This window comes from Pecten maximus, chromosome 11, assembly GCF_902652985.1.
Source record: "Pecten maximus chromosome 11, xPecMax1.1, whole genome shotgun sequence".
Taxonomy (NCBI): domain Eukaryota; kingdom Metazoa; phylum Mollusca; class Bivalvia; order Pectinida; family Pectinidae; genus Pecten; species Pecten maximus.
In genome coordinates, this window is record NC_047025.1 from 17690953 (window position 1) to 17708623 (window position 17671).

Here is a 17671-nt window from a genome sequence, read left to right on the forward strand (position 1 = left end):
TAAATATATTTCAGTGTAAAAGCTGTACTTCCAGTATATATATCACAGAACCATTAAATCTATTTCAGTGTAAAAGCTGTACTTCCAGTATATATACCATAGAACCATTAAATATATTTCAGTGTAAAAGCTGTACTTCCAGTATATATATCACAGAACCATTAAATAGATTTCAGTGTAAAAGCTGTACTTCCAGTATATATATCACAGAACCATTAAACAGATTTCAGTGTAAAAGCTGTACTTCCAGTACAAATATCACAGAACCATTAAATAGATTTCAGTGTAAAAGGTGTACTTCCAGTATATATACCATAGAACCATTAAACAGATTTCAGTGTAAAAGCTGTACTTCCAGTATATATATCACAGAACCATTAAATCTATTTCAGTGTAAAAGCTGTACTTCCAGTATATATACCATAGAACCATTAAATATATTTCAGTGTAAAAGCTGTACTTCCAGTATATATATCACAGAACCATTAAATAGATTTCAGTGTAAAAGCTGTACTTCCAGTATATATATCACAGAACCATTAAACAGATTTCAGTGTAAAAGCTGTACTTCCAGTACAAATATCACAGAACCATTAAATAGATTTCAGTGTAAAAGGTGTACTTCCAGTATATATACCATAGAACCATTAAACAGATTTCAGTGTAAAAGCTGTACTTCCAGTATATAAATCATAGAACCATTAAATATATTTCAGTGTAAAAGCTGTACTTCCAGTATATATATCACAGATCCATTAAATATATTTCAGTGTAAAAGCTGTACTTCCAGTATATATACCATAGAACCATTAAATATATTTCAGTGTAAAAGCTGTACTTCCAGTATATATACCATAGAACCATTAAATAGATTTCAGTGTAAAAGCTGTACTTCCAGTATATATATCACAGAACCATTAAATAGATTTCAGTGTAAAAGCTGTACTTCCAGTATATATATCACAGAACCATTAAACAGATTTCAGTGTAAAAGCTGTACTTCCAGTACATATATCACAGAACCATTAAATAGATTTCAGTGTAAAAGGTGTACTTCCAGTATATATACCATAGAACCATTAAACAGATTTCAGTGTAAAAGCTGTACTTCCAGTATATATACCACAGAACCATTAAACAGATTTCAGTGTAAAGATTTACTTTTGGTCTATTTGATTAATGATCCTATTGCATGATCTGCTACCTAAATTATTCATTGGTAATTAGGTCAAGCGTACTTTAAGATAAATGAGTCAGGATGTGTGTACTGATAAGTTGATGTAACAATTATCTTACTGACGTGTTTAACAATGCCTTCACAAGTTGATCGTTTTTAGATAATTACATTGTGATTTCCCGGCTCATACCAGGATTAATTGATACTAAGTACTTCTGTATTGAGTGAAGTAACGACACACGGCTTTATTTCGACTCTTCAAATTTCCCATATATTGATTATTTACTAGAACGGTTCACCATAGAAACTGAAGTATCGAAGTATCACGGTCCAGTTGTAGATTAAATTAATTACACACATGGGACATGCTGGAATCTACAATGGTGCTTACCATGTACATGTAAGACCCTCCAAAACTTCATCCCAAAATGTTTGGAATTTTTTGCTTTTTATTTTTTTTACCTGAAAGATATTTAAAATCTTATTTCTTTACTGATAATTCAAATTTATGTGTAAAATAAGTAAAAATGTATGGTAATGTATAACATTGAACAGGAGTTATCTTTCTTCATACATAATGGAAGATCAGGTGGAGCACAGTTACAAACATTTGGCCGGTTTATACAGGTGTCCTATTTCTAAGGGTCAGTGTATTGCAGCTGTTTGAATCAGAAAATAACTAAATGGTCATACTGATGTTAAAAAACACTATGGATCCAATTAAAAACATGATTTAACATGCCGGTATAGTCTTGAAAAATTATATACTTTCTGTTTGGCATGATGAATTATCCTCCACAAGTATACTGAGTATTGGTAAAGCAATACATGTCCCCACCAGCTCCCACCAGCCCTTACCGGCCCTAATGACCCTAGTTGTCGATGGGCTGTAAAACACACAAACAAACAAAGCCCCCACTAGATATTAAGAAATATTACACTATAATGATTTGTATAGAAAGTTCCGTTTTACTGTTAATTTGGGCAAGTGAAAAGTATACAATTAGATTGTGACTGATTTAAATTAAGTATTATGACAGAGGAATCACCTACCTACATATAAAATGAAACTAGGATTTTCTAAAAATAGTAAGGATGACCTTGACCTTACAACCAAGATTTTATGGTCCTTACAAGTGATTTTATCAAAATCCCTCAAGGAATGAAGCTGCTGGAGCACTCACAATGATTTTCTAAAAAAGTAACAGTGACCTTGACCCAATAACCCCAAACTTCAAACTGTACAAGATGGACGGGAAAAAAATATAGATCTCTAATCCCCCACCCCCAGTTTTACCATTAGGGACTGACTTACTTGACTTATGCCTCCGGTTCTGCTCGGGAACAAAGGGCCACAACAGCACTCCTCCAATGGACTCGGTTTTGAGAGATCCTCTTCAGCTTGATCCGCGTCATGTGGGTTACCTTCATTTCAGGTGCTGGTGCTTAACACATTGTGTGGCCAATCTACCCCCATTTGCTCTTCTTGATGTCTTCTTCAACCAGTGTTTGTTTAGTTTTATTCTAAAGGTCCTTATTAGAGATGATCTCTGGCCACCTAATGTTTAGGATATTGTGCAGGTATCTGTTGAGGGTGTTTGTAGTTTGTTCCTGTTAGGTTTGGTTGTACGCCAAGTTTTGGAGTCGTAAATAAGGACTGATCTGATATTGGTGTTGAAAGTCCTAATCTTGTTGTGAAGTGAGAGGGCTGAAGATTGCCAGATAGGCATGTCTCGCTTTGCTGATGCACCTCTTAATGTCCTCATCTGCTCCTCCGTCCTTGCTCACTATGCTGCCCAGGTAGGTGAATTTCTCTACTTCTTTAATATCCTCCTTCTGAAGTCGGACTGGGTCTCACTGTTGGTTGTTTAAGAAATAATTAACGATGATTCATGTATTGTTGCAGGATATACAACGAGGACGAGGAAGGGGCCTGGTAGGATTCGAACTCGCGTCGTGATAAAAATTGAACGAAAGACTAACCCATTAGCCCACTCGGCTATAGTAACCTTACATAAAATGTGTGAATATTAGATATATAAAATTGTAACAGCCTTGACTCACGAGCGTGTATTATTGGCACGAGCGTGTATTATTGGAAAATAATACATGGTTTTAAACCAATCAAAACTGGCGTTGCATAGCAAACATGGTAGAATAATGTGTAAGATCTATGTCTTTGCAGTGTTGATTTTGAGGTCGACCTTCTTGGCTTCCTCCTGAGACTGGCACTTACTTTTCTTGCACATCTTGTTGTCTTTGGGAGAGCAGGCAAAGTCGTGGTCTTCTAGCTGTTTGTTGAATGTCCACTGGATTCCGGTCTTCTGGCCTGCTGTGAACTGCCCCATACTCCAGTCTACCGCCATCAGAAAGATTGTTGGCAACATTAGGGCATCCCTGGCGTACACCGGTCTCTACCTTGAAGGGGTCGGTTAGCTTTCTCTCATGTTTAACTTGGCAGGTGGTGTCCTCTTACAATTACTGGATGATAGCGATGTACTTTTGGGGAAGGCCATAGTGCTGCATCAGTTTCCAGATGACCTTGTTTGTTTGTTTGTTTGTTTTTTTATGTTTTACGGCCCATCGACAACTAGGGTCATTTAGGGCCAAACAATATACTATCGGTTTTTATTTTTAAAGTTAAACTCAGATAAAATTTGTCATTTTTAAAAGCATTCGTATTGTATATTTAGATCATTATGATCATTATGATCATTATGTTTGTTTGTTTGTTTGTTTGTTTGTTTATGTTTTACGGCCCATCGACAACTAGGGTCATTTAGGGCCAAACAATATACTATCGGTTTTTATTTTTAAAGTTAAACTCAGATAAAATTTGTCATTTTTAAAAGCATTCGTATTGTATATTTAGATCATTATGATAAAAAATGTTGTTTAAAAATGGTAAAATATATATATGTACGAATAGATTATGTGAACTTTGTGATATAAATAGAACGTCAAAGAGAGTAACGTAAAAGACATCAAAGTCTATAGAATAGATCGATTTCTTTCAAGTAGCTAAATATTGATTTCGATTCCACGGAACTGAAAAGGGCCTTCATATCCGGGACTTGAAAGTATTTATCACGAATGTGCTTGAAATCGGAACATTCTATTAAAAAATGCTCTACTGTGAATTGAGCATCACATGCATAACACACCGGTGGATCCTCTCGTTTCAAGAGGAACGAATGAGTAAGATATGTGTGCCCGGTACGGAGCCGAGAGAGGACTATTTCCTCTCTACGATCCTTCCGACTTGGTGTTGATGTTTTAAGTTTTGGTTGTACTTTAAAAAGTTTGTTGCTTGTCTCGAGAGATGACCTTGTCCATGCCGTAAAATGCCTTTTGGAATCCATGAAGACGGTGTACAAGGAGGTCTGGCACTCTAGGGACAGCTCACTGATGATTCTCATCGTGGTGATGTGGTCTGTTTCAAGTTCTTACTGGGATATGATTTAAAGCATATTTTGCTTGCCGATCAACAAATTTTTGCCTTTTATTCCGACATGGCTTGGAACCCAAAGTAATGTTATTTTGCATTTTTAAACGATTGAGCCATAGTCAAGTTTTGATAAAAAACGTACCCTATAAAGGCGCAAGAGCATTTCACGGTCTGCACCCTAGTCGACAGTATGGGATAATATGCGTAAAATGTTCACTGCCTTTGAGCACTTATCCTTCAGGTGTTTTATATGTAGAACAAAGGAGAGTTTCGAATCGAACATTAGTCTGAGGAATTAAGTCTGTTCGACAACTGGAATTTTGCTACCATCTATATTAGATCTGGATCATTATTTGGTTTTCGTTTTTGACAGAAGTGCATGAAAACAGTTTTTCATGTGGAAAATTTCGAGCCGTTTTCATCTGCCCGTGTTTGAAGTTTGCCTAAACATTGTTGAAGTTGTCGTTCTATTGTGTACATGTTCTTCTACCTATAGCAGATCAAGAAGTCATCAACGAATAGAGACCCTTCAGTTGACTTACCGAGACATTTAGTTATACTGTTGATTTTTAGACCGAAAAGAGTTATGGAAAGGATCCCACCCTGAGGGACTCCCATTTCCTGCTTGGCTTTTTTGGAATAAGTTGAACCAACGCGAACTTTGAAATGTCTGTCAGCTATGTAAATTGAAATGAATTTTGGGAGATTCCAACGTACACTAATTTCATGCAGGTCTTTCATAATACCATATTGCCATGTAGTATCGTATGCTTTCTCCATTGATCAAAGAACACAGCAATAAGATATGATGCTCCTTCTCTGCGAAAGCTTCTCCAATGAAGGTTTTTAATCTGACTAGATGGTCAATCGTTTGATTTTTTGAGATTCAAAGAACTCCGGGAGATCGAAAGGCTTGTTGTAACTTTCTGTGTTGGAGGATTTAAAGTTAAATATTTCAATTTCTACTCAAGTTTGACTCAATGAAACTACCAAACTTAGTCTGTTTCATTTGCTCATGAATTTGACCAGATTAACACTGATCAGTGTGTATGAATACATGGTTAAAATCCTTCCGCAGAACGATTTCACTTTTTCTACATTGCTGTTATAAGCATCGAATAATTATTAAAATTATCAAATTTATAATATATTCTTGTATTTTATGAAAGACCAGATATGCTAAATACTTTTATTTTGACAAAGTAATACTGTTTTTCAATCCTTAAATAGCGGACTATTTTACTCGACCGACTAACATGCACAATCCGGAACTCCTCTGGCTTTTCCGCATTTAGACTTGCACAAGCTACAAGATATTAATATCTAGACCGACTTTTTTATTCGAAAAAAAAACCAATTGAAATATAAGGATTGAATCTAGATTTAGTCGATTTCATGGGGTCATGAATTGAGTTGCTCTTCAGACAAATTCAACATGAACTGCTTTGCAGTTCATTAAATTTGTCTCAAGAGCAACTCAATTCATGACCCCATGAAATCGACCAAATCAAGATTCAATCCTTCAGACGTTTCTTTCCTTGGTCTTTTTTGAAAGTTTGGAATTTCTTGGAGTGATTTTTGGCCAATGAGATTTGTAATTTCAGCTTTATAAGAGAACATTTTAAGTTGAGTGGTGCTATTCCCTTCATATCATACGAGTTAGTGTCGGATTACGTCATGTGTAGTGCTGCATGTGTGTAGTCATATCCTGGATCTTACTTTTCTCGTCCCTCGTGTCATGTGGAATTCCAACTGACGATGACTAGAATGTAACAACACAAGTACCTCCACATGGTATATAATATTAACCGAGTAACGACAGATCCTCTAGTCACAATCTGTACATGTCATACGACCAGTCATGATGTCATGAAGTCACAGTCTTTGTCATATAGATTAACATTGATATGCATGTCGTATGTGCGTAATACTCCTTGCCATAAGAGGTCTGATTCTCTTGCCATAATCCAAGAGTACACTTTTGTTACTTTGAAATTTTTGCTTCCTGGTCATAATTCTTCAAGGCTCTGTTAATTTGCTCTCTCTACTTTGAACCTGTGGTTCCTTTTTCGTCATGGAGAATTAGACAGTCTGGTATATTTGGCTGTTAATTATCCAGAATTAAAAATAATCACAAATAATTTGAGTATCGTTATGATATATTTATTTTCTTCCTTTATATTTGCAAAGCAGACTACATGTAACTTTTTCTTAAAATGTCTAAAACAGTCAACAGTACCCAAAAAAAGGACAAAAAGTTTAATAAAATATTGACTGCTTGCTACATATAGCAAAACAAATATAATTCAATAGAACAAAATTGAATTCTGTTCATCAGAAAAAAATAATAGAACAGAAATAAAAAGCAGAAAAAAGTCCCTATGTGATGAACCTTGTAAGGTTTTTTCCTACAGGGTAACTTATGATGAGCACCTTAAGGTTTAACAAAGGTACAACAATTTAACAACTATGAGATTGCAATTTTTAACAGAAAAAAAATCTATAGTTAGCCTAATTAAAATCATCTAACATACCACCCTTTGACCCCCAAAATCTGATATAGTTTGGCCCTAGACAATGGAAAGTAGAATCCCATGTCAAGATGTTAGGGATCAAAGGGGGAATCTAAATAAGTACCATACATGATGGCAGATACTCAATGGACATGATTATCCCTACAACTAAATACAGGAATTTGAAAAAAAATAGGACTTTGAAATGCTATAATGAATAAATGAAAAAAGGTAAATTTATATGTAAAGGAAGTAGTCAACATCATTCTAACAGACAAGTATACACAACTACTGATGTATAGTACAATTACAATTCCTGAAGTTTACAGTACCTGATATCCCCTATTCCAGAAGAATGGCATATTCTGTCTGTATAGACAGACAAATACAATTACATGGGGGACTATATATTGTAAGGGTTAAAGGTCAAATTGAGAAACGACAAGTTGATCAAAGGTCAAAGGCTACAGAATGAACAGGGATAGGTTGGGATTTCACTTCACAAGGTCAAAATCATAATTATACAAGAGAGAGAGAGAAAAAAAGAGTTTGATCTGAGATCCGATTCGGTACTTGATAATAAGATCACCATTGCGTTACCCTAATGTATCAATATATATATACATGTATTGTATACAATTCAATTATTCATACAATCATTCTAATCAACCAATCGTGCCCAGCAACATAATAACATGCTAATCGAATACATGATAATGATACTGGAAATAAACAATGATATATCCGGGCAGTCTATCGATGAGTGATTATTAATGAAAGTATAAGATATATGATGTAAGATATGTGGTCTGACTATCATACAGATACATGTGTACCGATTACATACACACGTACGACACACATACATGGGGTTGTAGATATGTTCTAAAACAAATATATACACAATCAACATCTAACCTTGCTACGTTAGCTTCACAAATGGCCAACTGCAAGCTCATATCGATAATGTCTAAAGATAATTGTTTTGAAAAAAAAAAGTTTTCATAAATGGGGATTATAAGATGGGATGAAGTAATACACAACATTGCGATATTGCAGGGACTGGGGCTCGTCATTGACCTGACGTGGGTATTATATCTAACAATACAAGGATTCACTATACCATACACTTAGGGATCAAATATGGATGACATGGAACAAAGAACTGTTACTAGGGTAACAGAAAAAATATGGATGACATACAGGTTATATCTATCAACATATATGACAAACCTTCAACTAGGAATAAAAATTTTATCACTGGCGCTCAGACTATCAAGATGAATTTAAATTTAATTTAATTATAAATGATCACAATGTAGATATAGTAAAACAGGAAAAAATAACAACAATCTTGTTCAATAACAAAGGTATCAACAATAGAAGAAGATCCATTCACTAAGAATAACTGGCACCCCTCAGTGTCAACCAATCAGGTAACAGATAACATCTGCATCAACCAATCAGGTAACAGATAACATCTGCATCAACCAATCAGGTAACAGATAACATCTGTATCAACCAAACCAGTCATACATACTATACAGATTAAACTGCATTAACCAAAGAGATACATCTAGCTTGACCAATCATATCATAGATAACATACACACAAATCAGTTCTAACCAATCCAATTGTATTTAATATACAAACAAACCAGCACCAAAACCTACTAAAGAGGGGACACAGTCATTGTACTTATACACATATTTCAGCATTCAGAGTGCACAAAAAGTTTCAAAAACATGGAAAATCTCTATTTAATACTAAAAGATATCTCAGCCTATGAAATCAATCTATTTGTTTTCTTGTAAATGTATTTTAACAAATGAGAGAAATGGTGAATGGTAGCTATCAATTCTACTCAATTGGGTTACAAACAGCTGTTTAATTTTGATGGTGGCACAGAATTCTCACGTCATGGACATAACACCCATATAATCATACTTGACTTGTTATAGTCATAGATGTTCACTTTTTGTACTCTTTGAAATTTGAAACATCATCAACGATAGACTACAAGTATAAAAGAAATGTAGTTAACAATTGTATAAAGGCCTACACAGACTTGCCTCCTTACATTTAAGGAACCATACTTGAAAAACAGTGTGAAACTGGGTTTTAGGCCTGAGAGATGCCTTATGGGCTGAGCCAACATATAAGTTGTAAATAAACAAATCTTATAGGAGTTATCAACAAAACAATGTGAAAACAGGACATAAAGAAGGTAGTGTAGTACCTTCTGAAGAATTGGAACACCCATGAAAAGATTTAAATGTTTAAGATCTTGAGTGAAAATATTTGAACAACTTTTAGTGGGTAAAATGCTTATCGAGATAAACGGATAACATTGAACAGGTTTATGATTCTCTCACAACACTGCAGTGTAATTATTGTCTCCCTAGCATACGGAGATGATCGGCTGTCAGTACCTGGGGAACCCTGATTTTTTATCAGTACAAATGTATATAGCTGCTTTTATATGAAGGTCCAATCATTCATACATTTTAATATATGTGTATGTGTAGTTCTTTTAATAACATCTTCAGCCTCTTGGGTAATTTTCTCATTTGTGTTTTTCCAAACCCATCAATGAAATATGGTATGTAGTCCGTCTACACCTTAGTCTCTATAATGGTATATAACCAGCTACAAGGTTATGATAATTCTACGTCTTAATCATATATATATATATATGTATGTATAACACTTTCATTATATTGCCTACCTTAAATGACAATTATTCACTACTTGTAAATATGTATAAAAATTGAACATTTACCGATTTATTATAATAATTGAGGCTAATTTTACAGTACTCTACTTTAGCATATTCTCTACCACAGTTTAAATGTATCTAAAAAAAAAATTAAAAATACAATGATAATTATCAACATTATCATATAACATCTTAACACAATCTCAATATTTAATATGAGATATTATAGAACATTTTTATATAAGTAGGACCTATAACAAAAAATTATCTGACACCACCTACGACCGGCACGATATGTTCACAACTACATCAACATTAAAGTTCATTCACAGCATTGGAAATATTACAGCACTTTGCTTAAAGCAACTACAAAAAAAACATAATGAAATGCTAGGCCTAGACCAGAAATCTCACTGACAGTTTTCATGCCTGTTTGTTCATTCTGTCTTATTTGACGCCTCCTCTGCTATGTCATCTACTAAACTACTGGAACCTGATATATTCAAACTTGCATCAGCTTTTGGCAAAGGGGAGGATGATAAGTTATTGGAAGAGCTTGGAGACTTTGTACTTAATGGCCTGGTGATGTGTTTCTCGGATGTTGAACCACCGTCCACCGATTTCACCACACTAGCCGATGACGATGTTGAAGATGAGGATGATTTCTGCTGTAGCCGTGCAGTTTTGGCCATGTGAGAGTCCAGCTGACAGTGAGTTTTATACTCCTGTACTGTGGAGAATGTGTCGGTACAGAGTCGACACTCATACTGAATCTGCTCCAGTTTTAACATTGGATTCACATTGTCAGGGTATTTGCCGCCAGGGAAACAGATGGTTCTCTGGTGGGTGACACAGGCCTCCTTAGCAGGATAAACCATTTGGCATTTCTTACAGATGTAGCCCACATCGACAGTGGACTCGCGTGCACAGCTGTAATCCACGCCACGCACCAGTGAGCGTAGACTGGATATGGACTTGCAGTCCTGTGTGTATTGAGCAATTGTTGCCTTCGGTTCCATCAGTTTGACACCAACATCTTTTATGGCTTGATGTGGAATTTGAAGTAAAGGTAGAGGTGTTCCAAATGTGAGGGGATCATACGGTAACAATGGGTCTGCACCTGGAACACAGAAAATGGAAATACTCGAATGTTGTACAGATAAATGGCACAAGACTCAGTGACTTGTCAAATTGTTTTATTTCTCAATAACTCATGAAAATTTAAACTAAGTCTAACTAACAATTCAAAAGTTGAATTTCAAAAATGTAAACATGTGAGCAGAAAATTTGTGACCGAAATGCCTTATTTACCAAGAAACTGATCTGAAGTGAAGACATTACCAGTTACTGAACGGTACAATGTACCACTCAAACAAGATCTTACATGGTCAAATGTTAATGTCACAAAGAATTTGATTGGTTGACATACCTGGGATGAGTCCAGGCTGTAGGAAGGGAATACCCATTCCTGGGAGGTAACTTGGTAACCCGGGATACATGTATGGCATCATACTTGGGTCAAACCCTGGTAACATGCCGGCCATTGGTGACATCAGGTGGGCACTCAGATTGGCAAGGGACATTTGGACATCAGCAGAGGAAGTCGCCTCCTTCTTCACTGTAATATACAAGGATAGACATTGATTTGGGAAAAATTAAAATTAACTTGTAAAAATTAAAATTAACTCATAAAAATTAAAATTAACTCTGAAAAATTAAAATTAAACTCTACACATGTACATGTAATTATATATTTTTTTTATATACATTTTCAATGAAACTTTGAATTAAGATGGTGCTAAATATGCTTTTTGATATTAATGAAGATGAGATATCTCTAAGAGAGACAGGTAATGATGTACAGGACAATACATACCTGGTGTCCTTTTGTCTGACTCTCTTTTCTCAGTACTTTTCTCACTGGATTTCTTGTGCTCCAATTTTTTCACATCTGGCATCAGGTCGTTGGGTAAAAATGGCCCACTCAAGCCTAAAAACAAACAGTAACACATTAAAGATACTTTTTTTTATATACTATATCAACTGCTTAAAGAAATGTTGATGACATAGTGTCCTAAAATTCATGTGAAAAAAACAAAAGAGCAGTACTTTTATATAGAATTTGTATGAACATGATGGTTGTTTTACAGATGTGCTACTTAATGCAGAATCCAAGAGAGACACTTATGAACTTGTGTAAGTCAGTTTATTGTAGTCATAGGGATGTGTGAAGTATACAACCTACCTGACATGGATGCAGGGGGTAGTCCTAGTGTACTGAGTCCCATGGCCTGGAGCTGTGAAAGGTGAGGCTGGGAGGCTGCAGCTACCGTAGCTTCATCCCATGCCTTCCTCATCCTCTCCATGTCCCGCTGTTGTCTAATGGGGTCAGGGATGGGGGAGTGTGAGGTAATATCCCGCTCAGTGTCCGACTGGTTCTGAATATAGTTTTTCACTTTCTCTATATGCTTCTTGGTAAAGATGTGGTCCTGGATTGTGTACTTGTGGGAATATTTGAATTTACACAGAGAACATTCCTCTGGAGGCTTGTGGAAGTCTACATTGCTATAACTATTCGGCATGGTAAGTTTATGTTTCTTCTCCTTAGCTCGGGCATTCTGGAACCAAACTTGTACCACACGCTTCGGTAGACCTATTTCTCTTCCTAACATTTCACATTCAGCCATTGTTGGAGTCTTGTAGTCGATAAAAACCTGTTTCATAATCCGCACTTGTACACTAGTCATCTGGGTGCGATAACGTTTGCCCATGGGTGGAGTCAGATGAGAGGACCTCTCCAAAGACGGAGAGGAGGATTTGCTTGTCTCCTTGTTGCTACTAAAACTATCACTCATGGAATGTTTGCTGGTAAACATATCGTCTGACCTTCGAGATGAACTGTATCCTTCGGTACTCCTATCACTGAGGTCAGTAGAGGCACCATCAGAGGACTTCTCTGTGTCAATGTTCACACGTAGGGGCTTGCTGAGGTCAAGTGGGGCCTCGTAGTCACTAGCAGTGCTATTTAGTCGGGGCTGACTACTACTACTGCTACTACTTGTCTCATGCTTTGATGGTGTTGGAATCAATTCAGTTGGTGTGGTAACTGAAGTCTCCTTCTGACGACCAGTAGTACTCAACTCTGTCATATATTTCTTGAATGAATCCTCGTAAAACTGTTTCATTGAAAGCTGCAGAGGATCGCCAAGGGAATTCATTCCCATTGGCATACTGGTCGGCTGCATAATCGGAAGGAAGGATTGCATCCTGGGTGGTGACATGAGTCGGTTTAGTTCAACAGAGCTTCCACTGGGTGACATTAGTGAGCCCGGGGACAGTTGAGACCCACCTGGACTCTCAATGGCTGCATCAGGAATTGCGTCAATGTTGATTTCTCCCTTTGCCATCTCCTCCGGGTGCTTGGTGGCAAGATGAGACTCTAATGCAGATTTTGCACGGAACAATGCTCGACAAAATGGACAGCGTTTGTGGATCAGCTGTTGATGAGCGCGGTATTGCCCCTTGCGTTCTCTTGCTCGAGTGTTTTGAAACCAGACCTGTACAACCCGCTTCTTTAGGCCAACATCTTTGGAAATATTTTCAAGCTGTTTGCGACTGGGATTGCAATCTACTTGATACTTTTGATACAGATAGTCCAGCTGTTCAGGAAGAATTGTGGTGCGCAAACGTTTGTCCCTCGGTTGATCATACATATCCTCTTCTCTTTCCTCCTCCAATTTTCTTTTGAGAACATTTTTTGTCTCCTGTTGCTGTGCAGCAGCCATTGACTGCAGCACACCGAATGCACTGTTTGACTGAAGGTCGGAGAAAAGACTTGGATTCATTGTGTGAACATTCTGGTGCTCTTGCCATAGGTCAAATCTATCAAATGATAGCAAGCATTTCTCACACTTGTATTTGATCCCTTCTGAATCTCTATCAGCGGAATGTTCGAGGGAGTTGGCAGAGCCTGATTCTGATTGGTTGGCATCGTCCTGTGATAAGGTTGACCAGGAGTCGCTATCGTCCTCTGTCACATTCATGGATGTCTGTGACTTTTCACCACTACCATCTGAGTTACAGGACTTTTTCTGGTGGCGTATCAGGTCGTAATATCGCTGGAACACAGCGGAGCACTTTTTACACTGGTAGTTGAGACCAGGTGTTCTGTTGTATGGTGAAACCTGACTTTCCTGGTTTGAATCACTTCCAGAGGGTGGTTGATTTTCATAAATTTTCCTTGCTTTCTGTCTCGCATTTTGGAACCAAACAACGATCACTCGTGGACTGAGGTTAAGGATGTTTGAAAGATGGTCTAGTTCATCATCCTTGGGATAAGCATTCTGTTCAAAATATTCCTGTAAAATTTTAACCTGATAATCACTGAATCGTGTACGGTTAGCTCTCTTGGAATATGATGGTGAGGATTCAAATCGGGGTCGGATTTCCTCTGTATTACAGGGTGCCATGGGAGGTAGAATGAATGTGTTTGGTGTTGGTGTTGATGTCATTGATGGGGCTCCAGACATACTTATCATACTCTCGCCACTGTCACTCATATCAGGAGTCTGAGGTCGTGGGGGCTCTGCACTACGTGGCTCAGTTTTTATCTCCTGGACACTTGGCAGGGGAGTAGAAATAACAGGAGTGACATCTAATGGTGAAATTTTGGTTTCCATAGGAATTGGCATATCATCTTCATCTTCTTTCTTGATGACAACATCATCTTCAAGTAATTTATCTTCCATCATTGGAAGTTTCCCTGTTTTTTCGTATTCCTCAAGATCCAGTGTAGTTGATGGTGGGTTGTTAAAGTTGTATGGGGAGTCTTTGTTCCTCTGTCTTTCCTTGAACAATGTATTCCTGAACCAATGTTTGATGACCTTTGTGGGAAGTCCTGACTGTTCTGACATCTTCAAAATCTGTTCCTCACTTGGCGAATTATTGATGTCAAAATGTTTACGGAGAATTTTTAACTGTTCATCATTAATTCTGGTGCGAGCACGCTTCTGGTTCTGCATGGCAGCAGCATGCTGAGCTAGCTGCTGCTGTTTCTGAAGCTGCTGTAGATTATTCTCTGCTTGACTCGTTGATGGGGACACCATTTTATCAGTGCCAAGTGGGAACATCATCGGCATTAGTGGAGGCTGCATGTTCATTGCCATAGCGAATGGCATATTCATTGCCATAGCAAATGGCATGTGCATTGGCATGACAGATGAGATGTCCATGTGAGGGCTCATTTGGGGCGGGGGTGGAGGGGGAGGGGGCATCTCTTGACTAGAGTTATTGTCATTTGATGCTTCGCCACTCTGTTGACCATTTGACAACTCTGCTTGGGCCGTAGAATTGGGTGCATTTTCTGAATCTTTTGGTTGTTTCTTTTCCAAATCACATCTGAATTTCTCACCGAAGTCTTCGATCATGTCAATGGGAACAACCTCCTTGTGGACCTCCTCCTGGTGAGCCTTGAGTACCCACACACTGGAAAACTCCTTCAGACATGTGCTACACACACACTTGTTGAGCTCAGGTAAGTCTGACAGGTATGCCTCAGAAGCCTCTTCTTCTTTCTCAGTTTTGACAGCAACCGTTTCTTCCTGATCCACTTCCATATCTTTCTCTTTCTTCTCACCTTCAATTTCCTCTTCATCTGTTTTCACTACAGGCTTTGTGCGTTGGTTGAACTCATTAAAGTGCATCACACACTCAAACCCAATGTTTTCCAACAGGTTCCTTTGAACCTGGGTCTTCAAACGGCTGGCAAAGTTACGTGGCCTCATGATGGCCGACTGGGATGCCATGGCCATTGGACCAGGATTTGAGCCCTGCTGACTGAGGTAGGATTGCATCACCAATTGTTGGTGTTGTTGAGACTGAACACTGAATGGTATAGATGTAATGCTGTCTGACATTTCAGGATCCTTCTTAATGCTTATTCCAATTTCTTTCTTGATATGTGATGACGATGATGATTCTTGGCAGTTGTTGTGATTATTGGATGATGAAGATGATGTAGTTTCATTTGATGATGTTTTTGTAGATGATGATTGTTGACTAGACACAGATTCTACCAATGAATTGTTCTGCGCTGTTGTTGTGATAACATGGTGAAGTCCAGGAAGTAAAGACATTGGTGGAAGTCCGGTGGTGATCCCTGAAATTCCTGCTGTGATACCTGGAAATATCAGTGGCTGGCTGCTGTTTACAGACATGAGAGGCTGTTGCTGCAGTATCTCGGCCAAGATCTTCTTCTGATGCTGCGGCGAGATGTTCTTGTCATTTGGCTGTTCAATGAGAGGCTGAGACAAGTCCACTTGTCCAGTCAGTACAAGTTCCTGAAGTTTAGATGCCTTGGTCTGATGTGCCACTGACCGGATATGGATGTCCAGTGTTGACCCTTGACTATAGGAAGCTTTACAAATATTACATTTGTATGGCTTGGATTTATCAGATTCTGCTAACACAGGTGACACTGATGTTGGGTTGCTAGGTGATGAGGGATCTGATGAGGTGGTTATTGTCTCTGTGGGGTTTTGAGGAGGCTGTGAAGTCTGTGGATGAGTGTTTGGCAGTTGTGGTGATTGAGATGAGGTGGAAGTGCCTCCCTGCTGTAACACCTGTCGATGCTTGTGAAGATGTGACACCGAGTTGTAGTGTACCAGTAGGATGTTTTTCTGAGTGAAGGATTCCTTACACACGTCACACTTGTATGGTCGGTTGGGGTCCAGGTATTTCTCCATCGGGTAACTCAACTTGTCCCCACGACGGTGAAGTAGTGTCTTGTTGTGGGCTGTGAGATAGTTTTGTTTAGTAAATGCTAATTTACAGCGATGACATTTGTATTTGCGGGAGGGATCCTCATAGCTTCCCTCAGCGATGGCCTGGCTGTTAATGTAGTCCTCCAAGAATTGTTGTTCTTTGTAATTCCCATCAGTACCATCCTCCTTTGTGGCACTTTCAGGAGAACTTGCACTATTTTCATCACCATTGTCTACAGAGAGGTTGAGCCCCTCGTTTGAATTTGTGTCCATAATTTCTGGCTTTACTAAGACTTTCTCTCCAGTCTCATTGGAATTCACATCAGTCTTTGAACAATCTGTTGCCATATCTGGAGATTCTTCTGAGTTCAGAACTCCGCTGCCCTCAGTGGGAAAGGATGGACAGCCACCACCTAGAACCTTCTCCAACCTGGCAGTCTGTAGCAAGTTTGACAGAGCTGCAGAGCTTTCGTTGAGAACAATACTATGCTGCTCTCTCTCAGCCTCTGACAAATCTGTGTGGTCCATTTCAATATGCTTCCTTAATGCAGCTATAGAGCAGAATGTATGAGCACAGTAGCTACATCTGGTAGCTGCACGGATGAGATGATACTGTTGATGAAGCTGGAGCTTGTCGGGAGATTTGAAAGCAAGGCTACACTGATTACACCTGAATTTATACACTTGGTGTTCAAGTCCAGTGCCTGGCTGCCGTTTCGCATGGATTTCACGGAAATGGACCTGTAATGCTGTGGCTGTTTTGAAGTACTGGTTACAACCTTTTTTCCAGCACAAGTATCCTGGTCCCCTGGGTGTTTGCTTCAGTTCTAAATGTCCCAGCTCGTTTTGGTGAGCATACAGTGCATCAATGTTACCAAAAGTCTTTGAACAAGTTTGACATCTGTATTGATCATCCTCATTGATCTTGTCAGCACCCGCAGTAGTGTCTATAGCTGCAAAATAAATTGGAAAATGGATTAGACTTACTGTTTTTAATAACAGGATGTTTATATTCATTTTTCTGTGCATTCTCAAAAAACAAAAAATATATT

The 17671-nt window shown here is 38.1% G+C and overlaps 1 protein-coding gene across 2 annotated transcripts in view; it reads right to left on the reverse strand.

Annotated features, from left to right (window-relative positions):
* Positions 1 to 6772: 6772 nt before the first annotated feature.
* Positions 6773 to 17671, reverse strand: part of LOC117337463 (zinc finger homeobox protein 4-like) — a 90502-nt gene continuing 79603 nt past the window's right edge. For both annotated transcript variants that reach the window (XM_033898451.1, XM_033898452.1), the window contains 4 exons: positions 12104 to 17572; positions 11735 to 11848; positions 11288 to 11476; positions 6773 to 10978 (listed from right to left, as the gene is read on the reverse strand). In XM_033898451.1, the coding sequence (XP_033754342.1) occupies positions 10296 to 10978; positions 11288 to 11476; positions 11735 to 11848; positions 12104 to 17572 (6455 nt within the window). In that variant the 3' untranslated portion in view covers positions 6773 to 10295. The remainder of the gene's footprint in view (positions 10979 to 11287; positions 11477 to 11734; positions 11849 to 12103; positions 17573 to 17671) is intronic.